We start from the raw sequence: 24,274 nt of genomic DNA, 5'->3' as shown, positions 1-24,274 counted from the left end.
CTACACCATACTTGTGCCATTCTTCATTACTACTTGGTAGTATCCTTTGGTTGGGTCATTAATAAATGCTACACCATACTTGTGCCATTTTAAAATATTTGTTTTGTTTTGTTATTGTGATTTATATTGTTGCTTTTACCACACACATCCATTTTTACCACACGCATCCATGTGATGGTCATTTACAGGATGTGACACTCCTTCATATGGATTCCTTCCATTCTTTGACACAAGATAGTTTTTAAAAACATTGATAACGAGTTCTACCAAGATTTTTTCAAGAAAAGAAACACACCACATAATTGAACAAAATCAGGCTTTGAACATGATTCGTGCTTTTAATGAAAAGATCAATGTCTAGCTTGAGACTTGACACATGATTTTTATTTTTTTTGCATGGCTACAATAGCATTTTAAAAGAAGCTCTAAGCCTCTGCATTTGCTTTGAATACATGCTTTTAGGAAATGTAACACAAATCAATTGACATTTTGAGTAATTTCAACATTGAGCTAGCACACTTTTCAACCAAATTCAATGATTGGTTGTAAGCTTGGGGGTGTTTGGCCCCTATCTTGCTCTTTTAGTGTCCTAAAATATGTTTGCTTCCATCCCTAATGTTTAAGTAGGTTTATATTTTTCCTTTATTGTTAAAGGTCGTGTAGGCTTTTTCAAGACCATCAAGAATGGATTGGCTAGCAAGGTAATAATTACCTTGGTGTGTGGGAATGGGCGTGCCGACTTATTTTGCTATTAAAGATACATCTATCTTTATTCTATATGTTGTTCCCTCTATCGGCTTGATAATTTTGCATGGTTTGCATTGTTTTGTATTAGCTTTTTATAGGTTATGGATAGGCTATACCCATCTAGAGGAGTTCTTGACACTTTCTTAAGGCATGTTGTGTTGATGAGGAAGTTGACAAATATTTTTTCTTGCTAAAATTTGAATATTTGTAGTCTAACAATTTTGTCCTTGGGAGAGGCAATTTGGAGAACATTGACATTTTCCATTCAAGGTTTAAGTTATTGGGGACCTTAGATTCAAGTTAGAGAACTTGGTAGATGTCAAAACCATTCAAGACTAGATTATCCATGCTCTTGATTCTAGATCTTACTCATTTGTTGGAATAGAGCAAAGTGAAGCTAGGGATGAAAAAAAGCTTCAGGTTTAATTTTTACAAGAAGTGATTCATATCCTAGTGAAGGAAATTCAGACGATCTTTCTTCAAGAGGAGCTAGTGGCCTTTTATTAAGAGCTTACCATCATTATAAATACATTGAGGTTGCTCAAAAGATTGGGAGGCTAGAAATTTCCAACCTATTCACCTTACTTCTCTAATCGATGATGCTATGAGGAAGGCAGCCAAAAAGATGGATATTCCAATTTCACTTTCAAAAGGATAGGGTACACCATAAACACTTTGTATAGGAAGATGACCTTAACAAATCATCTATGTATGCAACTAGGGTGGTGTGAGGTAATGGTGTGGCAAATGCAATAGTTGGCTTCAGGGATTGTTGGGATAAGAAAGTATTCATGTTTATTAACTAAGCTCAATTTGTTCAACCTTTAGAGGGATTGGTTCCTTTCTGAATTTCAGCTGTTTTGGTTTGGCACTTTTTTGTAAGGGTTGCCAAGGACATTAGTGATTCCTAATTCAAATATGGCACTTAAAGGATAGGCATTTGAGCATTTCAATGTGTCCACAATTTAATAATCATAATATCAAAGCACCCCATTAACATGGTGTTCATTGAGTGGTAAGTCAACTTATCATGAAGTGGGATTTGAATCTTGGTTAATCACTTTTGAAAGCATCCCTTTGCCATTACACAATCCAATATTTATGCACAACCATACATGCATACATAAATATTTGAAGTGAACCTAACCTATTGATTGATTAATATATCAATTGTTCTAATATTGAAAATTGAAGTAGATTTTGGTAGTGATCATTTCAATTCTATTATTTGAATATTTGATTGTTAATTGGATATTCTATTGAATGAATAGTTAATAATCTTGTCTTTACAAAAAAAAAAAGGATATGTACGTCTAAATTATAGACAGAATGATTTTCCTGTTATCTCTAATGCATAAGTTGATTCATATCTAGAGAATTGGATTTATGAACTATAAACTGTGTATTTAGGTCTGTACATAATAGGTTGCGGTGTAGTGGCAAAGGGATGCTTTTGAAATCTGTGTTTCAAAGGCATCTCTTTACCATTACACAGAAACCTATTATGTAGGCACACACATATGTTTGTCAATGTGTGTGTGTCTACAATGGGAGCAGGATGCTTTCAAAAATAATTGTATTTGTTGTATCATTTATCTTAGTGAACATGCAATGTAGAATTTATAGAATTTAGGAATAGAAAAACAACATTATATAGGATGTGTTGGGAAAGTGACTTTTCATAAACTAGCCATTGTATTTCAAGTCTATAGCTCAATAATGACCTGTGTTTTCTAATCTATAATTTATGTGCAATTTGTGGTATATAAGTCCTTCATTCAACAGACAGGTAATAGTCCAGCACTGAACTTGAGTCCTGAGTTCCTATCCATAATATCTACAAGGACTCTTGTTTGACATTTGCATGCTAGAGTGAAAAATATCAATCACAAAATGAATCTGAGGATTAACGGCTTTGATAAGCCAAGTAAAATTTATACATAAATTCCCCATTCACAAAAAATAAGTTGTAATTTTTAAATCAGCTCAAAATTGCTTAGTTAACTAGAGCTTGCAATGGGCATGTCAAAAATAATATTTCTATAGATAAGTACCCAAAACTTCGAGCTTTTTATGGAATAGGCTTGAGAAATGATTTTCTTACACATTTTATTGACATTTAAGCATCATCAGACATTCGGACCTCTGTTAATTACACTCCCTCGCATATCTGGCAAGACCTTAAGCTGCCTGCCTTCTCATAAAGCCACACAAGCCAAGATGCAAAGCAGAGGCATATTCAATTCAAAATGCAACTTAATGTGGATTAACCATTCTGTATTTTGAAATAACTCTTGAGTCCCTTTTGCTTAACAGTATGTCCTGCTAAAATTTCTGCTGGTTTGCGTTTCTTTGAAACCTGGGATTTCTGTTGAGTTGAAGCTGATGGCTCTCTCAAGGTGTTCTTTGGAACATTAGTTTCTGTAGGAATTTTAGCTTCAGCAAGTCTGTTGAATTTTCTGTTCATCTCATCACATGCCTCCCCAATTGATGAGCTGTCTGTGTGATCTAATGAGGCTGGGATAATATTAGCGATAAGCTGTTCTGATTCAATTAACTGATTGTTTTCGTTTTCACTTATGAACACTTCATCAGTGTCCAAGAATATGGATTTCTGTGATAAAGCATGTGTTAACTGAGATCCCATTGTATGCTCTTTATCAAATTTCTCCACAAGTTCAGAATCAATTGACTGATCCAGATGTGTCTCTGATACATTGTTTACATCTACAGAGAGGTTCTCATTTGTAAATAATGTAGATAAATGTGGAGGACTTGTTTCCTTTGAGCCACACAAGTTATTTACATCAAGATTGTCTTTTATGCTTTTGTTTGATACTTCATTTGAGCTTTCAATATGTCCTTCTCTGCAGTCTACATCCCTTTCCCATGTGTTATTTTTGCTTTTTAAGGATTGGCAGTTTTGATTTTCCTTAGACACAACTTCCTTCTGGTTAGGTGACATCGACTTCAGTGAACGCCCACCAAAAAGAGCAGTAAGCTTTGTCTGCCCGGTATCCTCTTTGAACCTTTTCATTCTCCGGGAGCTAAGAGCAGGTATAGGGTGTACAGGTAAAGATGGTTGTTCTTTCAAAGTAAGCACTATAGCAGCATGGTCACTCCAACTCTTAGGCACCATCTTCACAATCTCCACATCTATTACCTGATCCAAAAATCCTCTACTGCATGCAGCATAGTCAATCCTACAGGAGAAAAATCTGACTGTTAAAAAATATTTGAGAATTCATAAACAAATGATTTGAAAACGATTCTCTGTGATTAAAAAAGAAATAATGCAGTAAAATGATATTAACTAGTTGTTCTAATTTGTTTGCTTGGAGATAAAGCCATCATGAATGGAATGAAATTCCTATCACAGCAGTAATCAGTATGGAAACCACAGAATTGTATGTAATTTTACAATATCAATTTACAACCAAGACTTGTGTAATACTAATTAAATTATATGCTGATAAGAGAACACTGATCATAGCAGCAATGTCTTTTATAGATTTCCAAGTTCCAACACTATGAAGGGGAAACCGGAAAACACAACTAATTTAAAAGAAAGTCCAATGTATAATGGCATGATCAAGTTTGGAGGAAATTTGATCCAGTTATCAAGTTCACATCTAGGGGGTGCAGATATGAACCTCAACAAAAAAAATTTAAGCTCACAGTGATACCTCATAATTTGCAAAAGTGAAAATACTCAAGTCTCAAAATGTCATTACACAATGAAAATTCAAATAACAGTCGACATTTAATATTCATATTTTCTTCGTCGGAAGCATCATACATAGTCCTACGTACTTCATATTTTGCTTCTAAATATTTAAAGTGTTCATACAAAGATTCGATTGGTATATTAAAAGTACTACATATTTTATGTCATATGCATGCACATATTTTGGTATATTCACTTGGGTACTTCCTGGGTGCCCGGGTTTGCCATGGACACACAACAAACCCAAGCACCCAGGAAGTACCAAGTCGTACCTGCACCATACCCATACCCAAACCATCCCCGTACTAGGACCCAAGCTTCACAAACTGTACCTAGTAACATGGCTTTGAATATTACTTTTGGCCATTTCAAGGTTAGTAATACCTTTCCATTATCCCAACCACGCCTCATAGGCTTGTACGGTTGTTATTACCAATGAAGCAATAGTTTGCAAAAAATCGCGATTATACCCGATTAATCCTGAATCCTGGAGCTAATCGATTTATTCCCCGAAAAAATCCTGATTCAAGAAAAAATCGTTGACCAAGCGTTGACCCAATTTTCAAATATTTTTTTGCATTTAAATCACATTAAAATCATGTTAAAAACCCCAAAAATGACAAAAAAGTGAAAAAATCATTGTAAAAACTTGCAAAACCCTAAAAAACACGTGAAATTACAGAATTGCTTAGAAATAGGGTTGTTCTAAGACAAAATCAGAGTCAATGTGGAATCAATGTCGAAAAAGTTTGATATTTTGTCCATTTTCGGGGGGTTCATCATTCCCCACACTCGTTCAAACCCACGAGCCCAACGACCCAACAAAGGTAGAAAGCCCACGAGCCCAACGACCCAACAAGGGGTTTGAACCTTGGTGGCTACCTCACTGTTGACGTGTTTGAAATCGCATTGCTGCAAACTTCATACGGCCAACGCAGAATAGAATAGCCGACTGATTATCCTACTCTCTCTTGAGATAAGGAAGTCTCTAATGCTGTTTTCTAAGTTTGATCAAAGGAGACTACCTCAAGGTTTCTTTTGTCAGGTCTTGACTGCGGGATCTCTCAGTGGCTTGATGTGTTTATGATGGAAACACAAGGGGACTTATGATTTGCAACAAGCTAGTCTGCTGTGATTCTCGAATTACGCAATAAAGAGAAAAAGGAAAGGTTTAGGAGATCTAAAACTAACAACACGGGTATGCGGGTAGACAGATTCAACATAACCAATTCCTGCTTGGCCAGAATGGCTCACAACCTTGCAGGAATGGTGCAATCTTCAAAGGAACTTGGAAGATTTTCAGATTGGAGACACACGGCTAAGCACCCAATTTTGGCGCAGCTCAGACGGACACCTGCAATTGAACTAAGCACAATCGAAGGCTCAGGTTAACCACACAAAAGGATACACAATCAGCATATCCTCAGTGGTATGAGCCTGAATCTATCAAATACCTGCACACCCAAAATAGAAAGATCTATCTAAAATGCTGAAGGAAACCATGCAAACAGGATGAAAACAAGACAATAAACACCAAATCAATGTTGATATATTGATCTCATCTGCCTATTACAACAATTTCTGCAGCATCTCTATGCTACTGCTAAGATCTAACCTATTCTAACTCTAAAATCTAACTATCTAGCAATTTCTAACAATCTAACAATCTCTCAATCTCTAACAATCTAACAATCTCTAACAATCTAACAATCTAACCTTTACAGAAGAAAGGCCTCTGCCTTTTATAGATATTACAATTTTGAATCAAAGGCCAGGATGGACTGCATCCAAGGGTCCTGATCTGTCTTCCAGAAGCTGGCAGCCTTGACCCATGCCTAATTAATTCTCAGTTATCCAACCAGCAACTATCTCAACTACCTACCACTATTTGGCTTTAATTCAGGTCTATCCAATCTTCTTGGTGGTTGGGAATAGTTATCCACAAAAATATCTTGCACGGGACCCATAGGCAGTTTTACAATAAAGCAATTTCAGCCTTAAAACTGAATTTCTGGACTTAAATCCAGCTGTGTGCTTCTTTGAGAATGCATAAACTTGCAGCATTCAGAGTGTTCTTTTGCTTTTTGCCTCCAATTTCGCCAGTGGACTTCATCTATGTTCAACGGCACGGGTCCCAATGCTCGGTTGCTCTTGCGCCCTTGTATCTTTCTTTTTCAATCTTCAGCGCCTGGCCTTGAATTGCGATCCTTCCTTGATTTGCATTTTCAGGTCTTTCTCCTGGTTCTTCGATGACGTCCTGCGATCAACCAACTTCATTTCATTAAATTAATTTGAAAAAATTAAATAATTTAATTTTAACAAACATTAAATTTAGTTAAGACGTCTGGCTTGAGAAGCTCTTTGCGGGATGTATCTTGAAAATGCTTCTCTTTTCTCTTCGATTGTGAAATCTGATCCTTGGTCTGTTACTTCTGCGTGATTTTACCTTTGGAGTTTTGGACGTTTTAAATGGGTTTATGGTGCGATTCTGGAGGTTTGAAGAGCTTCTGCAGATTCTAAAACTCTAACTCTCATGCTTTTCTGGTAAATTTCGGAGAACGGAGGGCACCTTTTGAAATTTGCAAAAAATTTCGGACCCTTTGGCGTTTTTGCAAATTTGGAGCATTTGAACTTTTGAATTTTCAAAACCTTTCACTTTTGGCTCATGGGTCCGAAGTCTGAGGACTTAAGGCGAATTTCGGACCTTGCCATCCTTTTGCAAATTTCGGAGCTTACATATATTTCGCAAATCGCGATTTTCAAACATTTCGCCCCTAGGGTCCGAAAATGGGACTTCACGTTTTTGGTGAACTCTCATTTTCGGAGCTAAACCACCTTTTGCAAAATAAGTGAACTTCGGACCTAAACATGTTTACAAAATTGGAGTTTGAAGGCGTTTTACAAATTTCTGAGTTTTAAAATTTCGGGGCTGGGGTCCGAAAATGGGTGTCCAAGGCAAACTTCGGATCTGGAGGAGCTTTGTAGGATTTCGCACCTTCATACCTTTTTTTCGATTTCGCCCCATGATCCGAAAATGGACACTTTAAACGATTTTCGGGGCTTGAAGCGCTTTTGGTAAATTTCGGATCTAAAACGCGTTTTTTTTTTTTGTGTTTCCTAAACTCGACGCACTTTCTATTTACCTCCGAGGGTCCGAAAATGAGGGCGCTTAAGTGGTTTTCGGACCTTGTAACATATTTCGCAAAATCGTGTTTTCACATTTCGAACCTAAAAACGCGTTTGGAAATTTAGAAGAAACTTCGAATTTCGGCCCTAGGGTCCGAAATTGGTGCTTTAAGTGAAATTCGGACCTGAAGGCACATTTGCAACATTTCACTTTTTCGGACCTCCTGCCAGTTTTATCAACTTTTTCACTTTTTGGCCCAGGGTCCGAAATTGGACAACTTAAGTGATTTTCGGACCTCTGGGGCATTTTCGCAACTTTTGAACTTTTTCACACTTTGGCCCCAGGGTCCGAAATTGGGCATTTTGGGCGATTTTAAACGTTTCCTCAAGAAGTGCGAGCTTGGGCACTTGGGCAAGTTTGCCCAGATCTCCCCGGAGGATCATTTAATGGAATATAACATTTAAGTATAAGTGACATTTCCATATGTCTAATAAATTTTGATCTCAGCTACTTCATAGACTTAACTAATCTTTGATCTCAGACTTAGACAACTATTTAGTGTATTTGGTGACTGCCCTTTTAAAACGTTAAATGAATATTTGCCTATGTAATCAGCAATATGAATATAAACAACAAAAAACTATTTTCTACAATTCATGGGTTAAACTCCTTGTCCCAATCACAATGAAAGTCTTGGATCACTTCAAAATGGCTTCCGATTTTACTAAATTCCTAACAATAGTTGGATCTCTGTCTGATAAATTTTGATCTTAGCTACTTCATAGACTTAGCTAATACCCCTAGAAAACTCCTTGCCTCAATCACAATGAAAGTCTTGGATCACTTCAAAATGGCTTCCACTTTTACTAAATTCCTAACAATAACTAGATCTCAATCTGATTGATCTTAGCTACTTATAGACTTAGCTAATCTTTGATCTCAGACTTACACAACTATTTGGTGTATTTGGTGACTGCCCTTTTAAAAAGTTAAATGAATATTTGCCCATGTAATCAACAATATGAATATAAACAACAAAATCTTTAAATCTATTTTCTATAATTCATGGGTTAAACTCTATTTTATTTACTCTCTATATCTCTATGCTATGGAAATGCCCTTAAGTTTTAAAAAACAAAGTAGTTTGTGTCTATTTTTCTACAAATTTTTATGATTTTTTAAAATCCAATTTCCTACCCATTTTTTCAAAAAATCTTATACTTTTGGTTTGCCGATTTTTTCCCCAAATGATTTTTGTTACTATGATATAAAGCATTGCAATTGTGCAATATGATTTGATAAGCTTTCTAAAATATTGAATTAACCCTACAAAACTCCTTGCCTCAAATCACAATGAAATTCTTGGATCACTTCAAAATGGCTTTCACTTTTACTATTTGTTTGTTAACTTTTGATCTCTGTTACTTCATAGACTTGGTTAATATTTGATCTGACTTAGACAACTATTTGATGTATTTGGCGACTGGCCTCTTAAAAAGTTAACTGATTATTTGCCTATGTAATCAGTAATATGAATATAAACAACAAAAAATTATTTTCTACAATTCACAGGTTAAAGTCTGTTTTATTTGCTCTTTATATCTCTATGCTATGGAAATGCCCTGAAGTTATTTAAAAAACAAGTTTTTGACTCTTTTTCTAAAAAATTTTAATGTATTTTTTTAAATCCAATTTTTTGCCCATTTTTTGCCAATTTTTTCAAAAATTCTTATACTGTTGGTTTGCCAATTTTTTCCCTAAACGATTTTTGCTACTATGGTTATTAATGATGAAAGGGACTGAATTTTTTGAATTATATATATATATTAGGCTGATGAGGGTTGCCAAACCTCTTTCATATAATGTTTTCTAGCAGCCTCTTATTTGAGTATTATTTGTTTTGTTTAAGGCTGCCATAGAAACTAGGCAGCAGGGATTCTTATTCAAATGAAAATAATTCTAAAAGTTGGTTGTTTTAACATAAATAAGGGGGAGCACATCCTTTAAAGGTTACTGATTGATTAATACCCAGCCAGCCATACCATTTAGGGAAGGCTGCAACTTGGGTACAATTGATTTTTTGAATCCAAGATACTGATAATTTTATGATGATTATTTCAATGATATTTCTAAAGATAAAAATGAATGCTTCAAATGAATAAAATAATATTTATTATAGTAAATTTCTATTTGATTTACGGACAGAAATATTATGTTTTGAAGTTGATTACTGTCTTGTAAGTCTGGATGGATATGTCGACACGACACTACAAATTCATTTACTTTCTAGAATTATTATTTTTAACGATAGATTGTGCGGTTCTCAAGATTCAGTATTTGTATTTTATCTAGAAGGTTTTCTACCAGAAAGTATTACATTACTTCCAACTTTTTGTATCAGTTCCTATATTGAATTGTGTGACTTGTCACCAATAAGCAATTTTATTTAATGATCAATCTAACCCCTTTCACCGTATGCTCTCACCTTGGCCACACCTTGCCCACATCAAGATCTTAATGATCAAAGGAATTAATATTGCATACATTGTCCATTGTGAATTGCAAAAAGCAAAAATATTATGTTCAAGACATTACAGTTCATGATTTCAAATATTAGTTTATCAGAATAAAGAGTAAACAACACTAATCCTCTCATTGGCGTATCTCTGTCATTGACTTATCTTTATCCTTTGACTTAGTGCATAATCTAAAAACTTACATTTATTATCCCTCCAATATCAAAAACAAGATAACGAACATTGAAGAACAAGACAATTTTAAAATGACTATAGATTGATTGAAACATAGGGCTTTAACTTGAAATTTGTCATCATAAGAAATTTTTTGTATGGGTACAACACCTACAAATAACATAAAGTCCTCAAACCTTCAATTTAGACTCAGAATATTCTCTATTAAGAAATTGATCCAATAGATTTTGAATGACACTTCTTTCTTTCTTTTGATGATAATAGAGGTTGTAGCTATCTTATATTTGATAAATCTCTTGGTAGGAAAAGAATGAAAAAGTGACTAACAAACATTTATTTCCTACCCCAAGGCTAATGTTCAAGACATTCTGAAATTCTGCTTGACTTTACTTATGGCAACATACACATAATATAGTCAACTGAATTAGTTTCAAATTTCAATAGGAATATGGAAACTACAAACCTAAGTCCTTCATTGTGTATTCTTGCCTCTTTCCGTGCATTCCAAACTGAAAAGACATCTCTTGCATTTGGATGGAAAAACCGGAATAAATCCACATAATCTTTGAAAAACTCATCAATCCATGATAACTCCTCTACAAAATAGGCAAAGCAAATCAATGAACAATATAAGTCTGTTGGAATTAAAAATGAAAGTACTAAAGTGAAATGCAAGCATGTCTTCATTTTGTTTGATTTACAAATAGAAAAGACAGAAAAAGGATGAACAAAACATGGAATGACAAACTAAGCACCCAACTCAATTTCATTGATGTAAAATAAAGAAATATATTAAATATAACTTTACAATTCCTTTCATGGCAGGAACAAATGATCGTCTGTGAAATTTTAAATTCCACTATCTGAGTATATTTTAATATTACCTTATTATTCTTTAAAATAATTCCTAACATAATTCCATGAGCTCCAAAGTCTATTGAATACATTCTTCGCAACTAAAATGAGGCAAGAATCATTCATAAAACTCTATATACCACAAAACTATATAAAACCCTTTCAATATGTGTCCAATAATCAGAAAATGATCATTAAAAAATGTGAACTATGTATGCAAGATTTCTAAAAACTGCAAATTTAAAAGCTAGTAATGTCACCTTCTATGAGCTACAAAATCACCCCAATGGTGATATCTCATGTTATGGGTCATGAAAATCCAATATCCTCAAATGTCTATTGTACCCATCCGAAAATTGATTTTTGTACTACTTGACGTTCATTTTTGTCATCAATTTATCAATGTTTTTGTGTCAAGTAAACGATGATGAAGTTCATCTGATGGTGGCTGAAACTTGGGGTTGAAAAGAACTAGATTGGAAAATGGTTAAAGAACTACACAAGACACTTTTATAATGGCACTGTCACTAAAAAACTCCTTCAGTGCATTATAAAGGTGGCAAAACCATCACAGATCTGCACTCGGAAAATTCAGAAGAACATACTCAAAATTGGCAATCATTTAAGTGAATTGCACCTGGCAAGTGAAGGAAAAGAGATTCAGTCCAGCAAGCACACTTTTAGAGTTGCAACACGAACACAAAATTCTACCAGCAAACTGAGCAATGTGGAAAAATATTGATGAAACTCTGCCTAAGGTTTAAAGGCTAATGTGATTAAAAAAAAGGCGCACAAAATGAATGGCAATTCCAGCATAAAACCACACCCAAGACATGCTCCGGACATAAGTGAAGGAACTTTGAAAATGAATTAATTTAAGTGGTGAAAGTGACACTTTTTCATTTGGGGATTGCCAAGGAAAAAAAATTGTTGTTTATCCTCATAGTGACATTTGTATAAGTGATCCATGCCTAAAAAAAAAGATAATGCACAAACTGAGTGGCATGGCCAATATGAAAACACACCTTAGCATTGACAAATCATTAAGTGATTCGCACCCAATGAAGAAGCATTTCAAAGTGAATAGGTCAGTGCACAAGTTAAGTGGCATTGCCAACATAAAACCGTGCCTCAGACATGGCAAATCCTTTTATGAAATTGTCCCAGGACTATAAGATATTTAAAATTAAGCAAGTGGCACTCAATAACTCCTCTAGGCACAATTTAATAGCAATACCAGCATAAAAGTCCATGCTTATCAAATTAGGCACTAACGCTGCTAAACTAAGTCTGCCATGCAGAATTTTTTAACACCTATTTTTAGTTCTAAAATAGAAAAATCATAAAAGGTGGTGCTCTTCTACGTATAAAATTTTTCACTCTTGACAACTTATCTTGACAGCATTTTTTGACATCTTTGACAACATTTTGTAAAGCCTCTCACAATTTTGCCCTCAATTCCCAATCTTGAATATCTCATGGATTTTGGACTCGGACCTGACTTTATCACACCCTTCAAGGACAAACCTTGCACTCTAACTCATTTCAAGTATTGATCAATACACTTTTCCCAGACTGACAAGGATAACTAGGCCAACAAGCTAAAAAAAAGAGGGGTCCCCATTTGCAATGGGACGTGTGTTTACAACACAACACTAGCGCCAATTTGAAAGAATGTTACTAAACATTTCAAGGATAAAGACCCATTCCGCACCTAGAATATCCAGATAATTCCTTCCAACCTATCAAGTGACTAGGAAACATACTCAAAAGGGAAGAAAAATCACAAATTGGATCAGGATGCGTCATCTTTGATTATCCAAGTGTGTGAAAATGCGCTTATTCCATCTCATAAGACCATTGAAACTCCTAGAATCCATCGCAGCAAGCTATGTGAGTAGTCCTAACTTCAAAAACAACCTGGATATTGCCTCACTGCTAGTTAGGTGACCATAGCCCAAACAAGGTTATAGTTGTAATTCCCACGAACATAGCTCCATTACCAACCAAGCATCCATAGCCCCAATGGAGTTATTCGCAAATTCCCAACGCCAAATATTTTGATATTTCTTTTCATTTCACTTTTTTCTCTTTTATTTTTTCTTTTCTTTTGATACTGCTTTCTTTTTCTCATATTCTACATTTTGGCTCATAAGCAGTGAAGCTCATAATGGATTTGAGAATTACAATGGCACTGAAGTAGGATTTAAGATTCTTCACTAGTTATGACTTCTCCTAAGAAATTGCAATGACTTAGAGCAATTAATTATATGTGAAAGATATCGTAATTGTAAAATTCAGTATCAAGACACAATGGATGATTCCCTTTCGAGTCGAGGACAAATCCTAAACAAATGATAAAGCTAGAGAAAACCATCCTCGGATTCTGTTGATGTGTATTTTGTACATGACCAAACACAAAATAAAATACCCAGAGGTATCTTATCCTCTCTTGAGTAAAGTCTCCGAATGCTGAAGATATCGCAAAAAAGGATCAATTGGAAGGACTTCAAGAGAGGATAAGATACCTCTGGGTATTTTATTCTATGTTTGGTCGTGTACAAAATACACATCAACAGAATTGGCGCTAGAAGGAGGGCACCTACTTTCTTATACGAAGTTTGATTATCAAGAGGAACAGTACTATCCAGAAAATTAGAAAAAAATAAATAAAAAAAATTTGCATGAGCATATATCACAATGGTGTTGCCACATAGAGGATTGAACGAGGTAGTGCAACCTAATTTGGAAATAGGCAACATTCAAGAGGACATTATTTCAGGGTTGAATGACCTAGCGTGGAACTTAAAGAGAAGTGAAGTTGAGTATACTAGAGTTAGAATTATTTTGGAACAAGAAGCAGACAGAGCTAAAGAACGCCAAAGAGCCGCCGCCCGAGAACTTCGTAACCAAAGGAACCTGCAGTAATCTCCGGAAACCAGATCTTCATGCTGGATCGTATTGGTTCTTTCTTGCCTGAAAAAAAGCAAAGAATATTAAGGTCTACACCAGGCACCAAAAATCTGACTGAACTTCAGTTCACTTCAAGGTCGAAGCGGGCCAAAAGAGAAGATACTCCAAGGGAATCTGAACCAAGATTAGAAGGCACTTCTAAGTCATTACAAGCTCCATCTCTTCAAGAACAAGTACAAGCAGCAATTCAAGCAAGTATCCAGGCAATTTCTCAACCAGCAAGCCAGGTTGGTTCATCAAGTTCTCAATCAAGTTTCCAACCTTCGGGAAGCACGATGGCTCACAATGCTCCTCCTCCTCCTCCTCCTGCTCATGCACTCAACGATGCTACATGGATGATCGATAATCCATCACCATTAGAATTTGCAATTTATCATGATATGCCTAAGAATCCTGAGAACTTCTGTCCTAAATTCAATGCCAGTGATTTTAATCGTACCGCGGAGGATCATATCAAGATGTTTGAAGATCTTCGCAACAGGCGAGTTGAATACGAAGATGTAGCATGTAGGCTCTTTCCCTACTCGTTAGGAGAAGAAGCATACTTCTGGTTCATTCACTTACCAACAGGGTCAATCAGGACATGGGATGCAATGAAGGATACATTTATTGCAAAGTTTGGTATCCCAACCACACCAGCTGAGTTGTATAGACAATTTGTTGAGATTCGAAGGAGAGAACATGAGCCTATCACTTCTTTCAATAACAGGTTCCACAGGGCTTACACGATGTTGCGACATCCATATCTCATTGCTGACCCAAGAGAGATTTATTATGGAGCCTTAGATCATCTCACTGCCATGTTCGTGAGAACTTATCCTATCCCGAATGATCTAAACGCAGCATATGCAAAAGCTATTGAGGTCAATAAGCACATGGGGCAGAATATTACTGGGCCACTACTTCATATGGGACCTACTGCAACACCGAACCAAATTCAAGCAGTTAGTCTAGCATTGGCCAATCAGACCCCAGTCATGAATCCTATTCCCCAAGCAACATATCCTAATATGCAGCCGTCAAACTAGTTGGTACTTCATCCTGGAGTTGCACTTTCACAAGCCCCACCAACACAACCTGTGTACCTGCAAAATGCAACAAACTCTTCAAGAACATAGGAAGAAAAAGACGAAATGAAAGAATTGATTGAACAAGTCAAGAAGCTGTCAACTAAGGTGACCCATTTGAGGAATCAAAATAATCAATTGCAAAGCATGCAAAGAATTAACCAAGGACAACAAGCGAACAATCAAAATTTTCAAGGAAATAATAATCAAGGTTTCAGAAACAACTATCAGGGAAACAACAATCAAGGCTTTCAAAGGAGAACATGGAATACAACTCCTAATAATGGAAACGTGGTGACGCCACTAGACAACCCATCAAGTTCACAAAATCAGGAAAATCATCCTACCAGTAAAGTGTTTCTAGTAGAGGCGGCCTTATCCAGCTGGTGTAGACTCCACAGTACAAATCAACATTCTGAATTGTAGTGTCCTGAATTCAAGATTGCAGCTGACATATTCCAGCAGGAGATGCGTAGCAATGATGCACCTGAAAACCCTTCTACAACAGGATATGAAATGGTCCCGACCACTCGATGTGACCAAGCCATGGTTGTGGAAAGTTACAAACATTTACCAAAAGGAGAGGTCGACCAGGTCCAGAATGGAAGATTTCCGCCAGCATCAGCTAATGGACCGATGGTACCTCTTGGTTCCCAGTTTCCACCTGCATCAGCAAATGAACCTGTTGAAGACTCAAAATATTATTTCCCACCTTTGAATAATAGTGTCTTGGTTGAAGGGATAAAAGAAGTATTCCACCAGTCCTCAGGAGGCGTAGGCCCGAAAGTATACCAAAGAAATCAGAGAAATCAAGAACCTCTGACAACATCCATCTCTCCAAACAATTTCTCTACTCCTCCAGATCCAAAGGCTAGCAATACTCCGGATTATCCACAAAATGCACAAGAGTACAGACAAAGGAATGTTCCTCCTCCCCCAAGAGATGAAATGAAAAGACTGGCTATGTTGGTATTGGAAGAACTCAAGAAGGTTAAGATTAGCCTGCCGCTTTATGAGTTGTTGAAAGTGTCAAAGATTAAAGATGCTGTGATTAATAGCCTGAATGATTCAAACACAGTAAGGCCAAATAGTCAGAATACATCCAAAGAAGCAGCCAACAATGTTCAAGCCACCGTCAATGTAATTCAAGATGAAGCTAACAGCAAGCAGCAGTCTGAAGAAGACGAGTGTATGGTCCAGACCATTGCCTTCCCAGCCAAAAAGGAGGATATGTTAGAAGGAAAATGTTACTTAAAAGAGGTGACGTTAAGAAAGTCCAACCCACCGTCAAAGAGAGTCTCACTTCAAGCCAAGTCCTTCCCGAAAAGTGGGTTGTTACTAAGAAAGATGTAATAAAGAAAGGGAAACCTTCAAAGAAAACGGAAAATTCAAAAGAAGAAACCTTAGAAAAGAATGACAATAAAAAAATCAACGAAGTAAAGAATCAAGAACATGATGAGGATTCCTCAATTCTTTGCCAAGGAAAAGATGAGCCAGCCCCATTCCTGCTATCAGTCAGAATCTTTGGAAAGCTATTGCACAACTGTCTATATGATTCAGGAGCTTCTAGTAATGTGATGCCCTTGGCCGTCTGTCAGAAGCTAGGTATAACTCCTGCACCCACCAGAAGGAAAGTCACTCAGTTAGACAAGCCAGAAGTTCCAGTCATGGGAGAATTGAACAATATCCATATGCAGCTAGCAGCAAACCCAAGAGTCCAAAATTTCATAGACATATCAGTTGTGGATATACCTGACACATATGGTATCCTTCTGAGTAGAGATTGGTCACGAAAGTTGAACGGATATGTGTCAACGGACTTTGCACATATGTGGCTACCCTGGAGAGGAGTTCCAAACCAAATTAAAATCGACAGTACTCCAAGATTGAGACTTATGATAACCAAGTATGGAGAAGATAATGAGGTCCTATTCTTAGAAACTGATTTGGGGACATACAAACCTAAAGTAGAAGAAGTCTTGATGATACAGAACCTGCGAGAGAAAGACAGTCAACAAGAGGTGATGGAATCCACAAAAATTATTGTGGAAAGTGATCAAGGATCCGACCAGGATGATGATGGAATGTTTGAAAACTTTAGAAAATTTGTCCATAAGAATGTGCAACAGAGTATGCAACTTGGCAACTTAGCATCTGTTCGAGATCTGCTCCTCCCCAACTGGTGTAGGATACATAATGCCGTCCATTCAGAATTATCTTGTGCTATGTGCAAGACTGCATTAGAACAAGTATACAAGAGGGTCCCACGGACATTGATTGTAGAAGAAATTGAAGACCCAGAAGTTGAAAGTTCTTCAGAAGATGAAACTCTATCCGACACATCAGTGGAAAGCCAAGAGGTCCAAGAGTCAGAAGACTAAGGGAATCCAATGTGGACATTAAGGTTCGATGGATCTAAATCCAAGCAAGGATCTGGAGCTGGCTTTGAATTGATCAGTCCGTTGGGAGAAACCTACCTTGCTGCCCATAGGCTACAATTCCCATGCACTAACAATGTGGCTGAATATGAATCCTAGATTCATGGGTTATTGCTAGCTATCAAGAAGAAGGCTAAAGTATTGCAGGTATATGGAGATTCAGAAATAGTAATAAGACAAATCAGAAGGCAGTATGTGTGCCATGACAAAAGGCTGACTAGATACCGGAATCGAGTTTGGGATCTCATTGAAAGTTTTGATGCCTTCAATATCAAGTCCATATACAGACATCAGAATCAAGTGGCTAATTCTCTTGCACAAGCCGCCAGCTCTTTGGTACCATTAGCTATGGAAGGATTGAAAAAGTTCACAGTAGAGCTGACCCCAACGCCTTCAGTCCCAGACAACATCACCAACTTTCAGGTCTTTGAAGACGACAAGCACATATTGGATTTCTTGACCAACACGGATGTCTTCTTAGCCCAAATCATTGATGAAGAGGAAGTGGAAGGAGTAGAATTGGATACAGAAGGAGTTTTGAATTTAAAAACAAACACTATTCCAAAAGGAATGGTGGAGTTAGAAAGAATCTTTGATCCCGACAAATTGAGAGAGATGAAAAGCCATAGCATGGAGGGAAATGCATGTGACACAATCAATGTTGGTGATGACAGACAAGTTAAGAATGTGTTCATTGGGAAGACCTGTACTTCGCAAGAGAGAAATGGTATCTTGAAAAATGTAAGAGATTTCCCAGATGTCATCGCTTGGAGCTATGAAGATCTCAAGACTTATGATACTGCAATCATCACTCATACAATCCCTTTGAAGCCAGGAAGCAAACCTTTTAGACAAAGACAAAGGCCGGTCAATCCTTTACTAGAACCCTTAATATATCAAGAGGTTAAGAAGTTGCTCTCAGCTAAAATCATCTTTCCTGTAAGACATTCGACGTGGGTCGCCAACCTAGTTCCTGTCAGGAAAAAGAATGAAGAGATCAGATTGTGTGTCGATTTCAGAAATCTCAATCGGGCTTCAGAGAAGGATAATTATCCACTGCCATTGTTGGACGAAGTGTTGCAAATTGTCAACGGATCACAAATGATGTCGTTTCTAGATGGATATTCAGGTTATAATCAAGTATTGGTTGAATCCGAAGATCGATTGAAGACCGCTTTCACTACCAAGTGGGGAACATTTGCATATAAAAGAATGCCCTTTGGACTTATCAATGCCGGGGCCACCTTTCAGAGAGCCATGGATATTGCTTTCAGGGACTTGATAGGGAAATGCATCATCATATACATGGACGACATCACAATATTCTCCAGGAAAAGGGAAGATCATATGGATGATTTAAGAAAAGTCTTCCAAAGGTGTAGAAGATATGGTGTTTCCATTAATCCTAAAAAATGCATATTTGGAGTGACAGAAGGGAAGTTGCTAGGACATGTCATTTCAGAAAAGGGTATCTCTATTGATCCTGATAGAGTGAAAGCTATATCAACCATTAACCTGCCAGCCAGTAAGAAGGAACTCAAATCATTCTTTGGCAAAATCAATTTTGTCAGAAAATTTATCATAGGGTTTGCCCAGATAGTCAGACCATTGAATGAGATGTTGAAGAAAGACGCCAAAATAGAATGGACGGCACTGGCGAGAAGAGCATTCGAGGAGATAAAGTCAGCAATTGCAAAGGCTCCAGTACTGATCAGTCCTGACTATATGAAACCTTTCTATCTGTATTCATTTGCCTCTGAATATAGTTGTGCAGCTATCCTCACACAAAGGAGTGAAGAGAGGAACGAGAACCCGATTGCATTCATGAGCACCCCGTTGAAAGATGCGGAACTCGGATATCCTAATATTGAAAAACAGGCCTATGCATTGGTCAAAGCCATCAAAAAGTTTAGACATTACCTCTTGAGGGCCAAAATTTATGCAATTGTACCAGATGCAGCCGTAAAAACCCTCCTCATGCAAAATGAACTAGGAGAGAGAAGAGGCAAGTGGGTCGCCATTATTCAAGAATTTGACATTGAAATCTAGCCTATGAAACTTGTTCGAGGGCAGGCTTTAGCTCAGACACTAGCAATTGACGGGCTCGGGTTAGTCCAACAAGTTTATGAATTGGATGATGTCACCCCAGATGAATGGTACAAGGAAATTGTGACCTACCTGCTCAACCACAAATGCCCTGCTCATATGACACCCACTCAAAAGAGAGCATTGAGGTTAAAGTGTCAACACTATATGCTTCAAGGTTCTGTCCTATATCATAGGAATCACGAAGGAATATATCTAAGATGTGTTGGCAAGGAGGAAGCCAAACAAATAATTGAACACTTTCATTCAAAATTTGGTACAGGACATGGTGCTAACCTGGCCACAGCTCATCAAATCTTGAGAGCAGGATATTATTGGCCCACACTATTCAAGGATACATTTGTTCATGTCAAGACTTGTCACACTTGCCAAGTCGCTGCTTTCAGAGAGAAGAATCCTGCCATGCCACTCAATCCAGTGATTGAAGCAAGACCATTTGCTAAATGGGGAATGGATTTTATTGGTGTCATCAACCCCGCTTCCTCGGCACAGCACAGGTATATCATCACTGCTACTGACTATTGTACCAGATGGTCGGAGGCTCAAGCTCTCAAGGTATGCACTACTAAGGCCGTAATTAAATTCCTTGAGGAAAACATTATTACAAGGTTTGGTTGTCCTTATGCATTGGTTTGCGACAATGGCTCGGCTTTCACATCATTGAGATTTTCAAATTGGGCTTTTGAGTACGGTATAACCCTTAAATTTTCATCCAATTATTACCCTCAAGGTAATGGGTTAGCTGAGTCGACAAACAAAAACCTACTCAGTGTAATCAAGAAATTGTTGGAGAGAAGTCCAAGAGAATGGCATACCCAACTAAGATTTGCCCTTTGGGCAGATCGGATCAGGACCAAGAACGCATTAGGGATTTCACCTTACTTCATAGTTTATGGTCAAGACCCAGTATTCCCTATGCAACTTAGGATCCCAACCTTAAGGTTTATCCAAGAATACATGGAGGACACCGACGTGGTCCAAGCTCGATTAACGCAATTGTTGAATCTTGAGGAAAAGAGAGATCAAGCATTGGAACATTTTGCAAAGCATCAGGGAGTTGTCAAAAGATGGTTCGATAGACGGGCTAGAGTCAAGGCGTTCCGGATCTCAGATCTTGTCTTATACTGGGATAAAGCACATGAAAAGAAGGGAAAGCATGATAAATTTGATAGACTATGGAAAGGCCCTTACCAAATCTCTGAGATTCTAGGAGAAAATGCATTCAAATTGAAGACCTTAACTGGGGAAGACGTCCCATTACCTATCAATGGGAGGTATCTCAAGCATTACTTCCAGTCCTAAAGTTCAGGAGGTCTGCCTTTGTATATAGTTAGCCTAGTTTCTTTTCAGTTCAGTTTGTTTGGTTTGGTGTGTGGTGTGTTTTGGGTTTTCCTTAGTTTTGTTTTGGGTCTTCGTTTAGGTGGTTTTTTGCGTCTTGGTTGGGTTGGTTTGTTTGTTTTGAGGGGTATCCATTTGAAAAGGGCGATTTTGTGATGAAGCACTCTGACTCCCTGCTGGATTGTCTGTTTCATTTGGTCAATCATGAAGTCTTTTTTAGAATCACGAAGAAGTTTTTCTTGATAAAATTTTGAGTCAGGCTGTATTTGCAATGAAGTAAGATTGGCTTATTGGACTCGGATATTAGTGTCCTTCAGTTATTATATCTTTTCACACTTATAATCTCCGAGTCGTTATGGTTTTCAAGCTAAGCTGTGATTGGTGAAAAATCTAAAATCTGGTTTCAGCGCCACCGCAATCCTCAAATCCTAGTAAGTTTCACTGCTTACGAGCCAAAAAAATTGACGGAATGAAAAGGCAATAAAAAGAAAAAAAGAAAAAAATGAGAAAACGAAAGAGAAAAATCAAGAAAAGGATGAAATAAAAAGAAATACCAAAATTGGCTAACAAGAATATACGGATAACTCCATCGAGGCTATGGACGCCCGGCTGGCAATGGAGCAATGTTCGTGAGCTTGCGGCGATAACCTCGTCGGTACTATGGACGTCTAACTGGCAACGAGGCTCTATCCAGAATGCTTTTGAGGTTCAGGCAAACTACGTAGCTAATCACAGGGGAACCTAGAGATCATGATTGTCTTGTTGAGGGGAATTAACTCATTGCACACACATGAGTAACTATGGACTTAGTACTCTGTCTCAATATGAAAGTCTCTTCTTGTCAGTGTCGTTTAACTCCTTGATTTATTGAGGAAGATTCTCTGAGTATTCTTCAAAGATGGATTGATTCTCAGATGTTCACGAACATTCTTAGTGGTGTCGCTAGATGTTGTGACCATTTCACACATCGCCCCATCAGAATGGAGACCCCCTCTTTTTCTTAGGGTTTTGCTTTCCCTTAGTTGGTTTTTCTCTCTGCTTGCTAGGTTTTGAGTGAGTGAGTGGTTGCCTGGGCTGGCTAGATTAGGGCTAATCTCTAAAAGCTCGTTTTAGGGTTTCTTTCAAGCTGAGTCTAGCCTAGTTTTGGAAGGTTGTTAGTTGTCTGCCTGGAACCTTAAGTCTGCCTTAATGAAGTATTTCCTTTCAGGAGAATCAAGATGGTGAGATTGAAGAAGAGGGTGAATAGGTCTAAGGTCAGGGTAGGTCTAGTTTGATGGTTTTCTTGTTAGAGTCCTATTTTCTTCTAGGTCTGAGTCGATTGAGCAGAGTCAGTGGTCAGAGAGGGATGAAAGAGGTAATTTCAGAAATTGATTAATGAATGCACTAGATGATGATTTAAGGAGTTTTGGAAGAAAATGATCAAGATTGTTGACTTTTGAGGCGTAATTGAGAAAGTTGATACATTTTTCACCTTGAAGAAGAGTTTTTAGGCTTTGAAATGATGAAAGCTAGTCTAGGATGAGATTTTCACTCCTAACCCTTCGAAAGGGTCCAAAGCGAAATCTCCCTTTCTTGCCTCCCTTTGGCTCCGAAAACCCAGTTGGACCTTGCCTAGACCAAATTGGATGGAGAATTGTCTTGATAGTGAAAGAAGGAAGTTGATCTGATCAAGTTTGATGGAAAATGAAATGAACCAAGCTAAGGAACTAGCCAAGAGGATGAATTTCGCTCCTGACCCTTCCAAAGGGTCCAAAGTGAAATTCTTGAAAGCTCTCATTTTTACTTGGCTAAAGGCAAGATCTTGATGGGAATGCGTGAAGAAGGGTCTATGTTTGCCTCTCAAAGAGAATTGGAGTTCAAAAGGTCAAGAACCAAGCTCAAACCATGATTTTCGCTCCTGACCCTTCCAAAGGGTCCAGAGCGAAAATCTCTGTAACTCACATTTCCTTCCCAATTTTGGCTAAGTGTTGGTTTCTAAGGCATGTTTGAGGATGAATTGATATGTTTTTGCCTGGAGAAGGAGTGGATTGATTTTGAAGAGCAAGATTTTGGCCTAAAGGAGAATTTCACTCTTGACCCTCCCAAAGGGTCCAGAGCGAAATTCATCATAAACCTTGTTTGTTGCCTTGAATGGACTAGGAACCTTGTCCCTAATGTGGAAAATGATCTAGTTTTGCCTTATGAGGTGGTTTGAAGCTTGAAAAATGAGCAATCTAGCCTGAAATGAGATTTTCGCTCCTGACCCTTCCAAAGGGTTCAAAGCGAAAATCTTCTTAAAGCTCATTTCCTCCTAAGTTTGGCTAATTTTTTATTTGCAGGGTATCTTCGAAGGAAGGTTGGACATTCTTGTTGCCTTTGAAAGGTTTGAAAGCATTGAAAATGAAGGATTTTGGACCAAAAAAGGAAATTTCACTCCTGACCCTTCCAAAGGGCCCAGAGCGAAATTCCTAAAAACTCATATTTTTGCATTGAAGAATGTCAAGTTCTTGGTCTTTTATGGCATGAATGGAAGAGAAATAACTTGTCTTTGCCTCTTGAGGTTGTTTTGAATTGAAAAAATGAAGAATCTAGCCCAAGTCAAGATTTTCGCTCTTGATGCTTCCAAAGGGTCCAGAGCGAAAATCTCTCTAAGAGGCATTTCTTTCCTTGTTTGGCCAAATCTTGATGTCCAAGGCATGATGAGAAGAAGAATGAACATGATCTAGCCTTTGAGAGTGTTTGGAAGTTATGAAAATAAGGGATTTTAGCCAGGAAAGGAAATTTCGCCCCTGACCCTTCCAAAGGGTCCAGAGCGAAATCCTTATGAGCCTACTTTTTGACCTTTCTTGGACATGAAACCTTGTTCCTAGGGCAATGAAGGATGAAATTCTACCTTGCAAAGAAGTTTCAAGTTGAAAAAATGATGATTTTTGGTCAAAAATGAGAATTTCACTCCTGACCCTTCCAAAGGGTCCAGAGCGAATTTTCTCAAAACCTCTCTTTGCTATAAATTTTTTGCTAGATCAAGTGTGGGATAAGGTAAAATCAAGGAGAAGTTACCCCTAAGAGTGACTTTGAGTTGCTAGAAACCATGAAAGATGAAGGAATTGAGCCTAAAAGTGATTTTCGCTCCTGACCCTTCCAAAGGGTCCAGAGCGAAAATCCTTTAAATCATCTTTTCTTCCAAAATTTGAGCAAAGTCAAGC

At 37.5% G+C, this 24,274-nt stretch overlaps 1 protein-coding gene across 2 annotated transcripts in view; it reads right to left on the bottom strand.

Annotated features, from left to right (window-relative positions):
* Window positions 1-2,620: 2,620 nt before the first annotated feature.
* LOC131073815 (uncharacterized) overlaps window positions 2,621-24,274 on the bottom strand; it is a 141,476-nt gene continuing 119,822 nt past the window's right edge. For both annotated transcript variants that reach the window (XM_058010331.2, XM_059213075.1), the window contains 2 exons: window positions 10,776-10,908; window positions 2,621-3,950 (listed from right to left, as the gene is read on the bottom strand). In XM_058010331.2, coding sequence (XP_057866314.2) covers window positions 3,014-3,950; window positions 10,776-10,908 — 1,070 coding nt within the window. In that variant the 3' untranslated portion in view covers window positions 2,621-3,013. The remainder of the gene's footprint in view (window positions 3,951-10,775; window positions 10,909-24,274) is intronic.

The sequence above is a fragment of the Cryptomeria japonica genome, chromosome 2 (assembly GCF_030272615.1).
Source record: "Cryptomeria japonica chromosome 2, Sugi_1.0, whole genome shotgun sequence".
Lineage (NCBI taxonomy): Eukaryota > Viridiplantae > Streptophyta > Pinopsida > Cupressales > Cupressaceae > Cryptomeria > Cryptomeria japonica.
The sequence above is the reverse complement of the archived record's forward strand: the minus strand, read 5'-3'. Positions and strand labels throughout refer to the sequence as shown.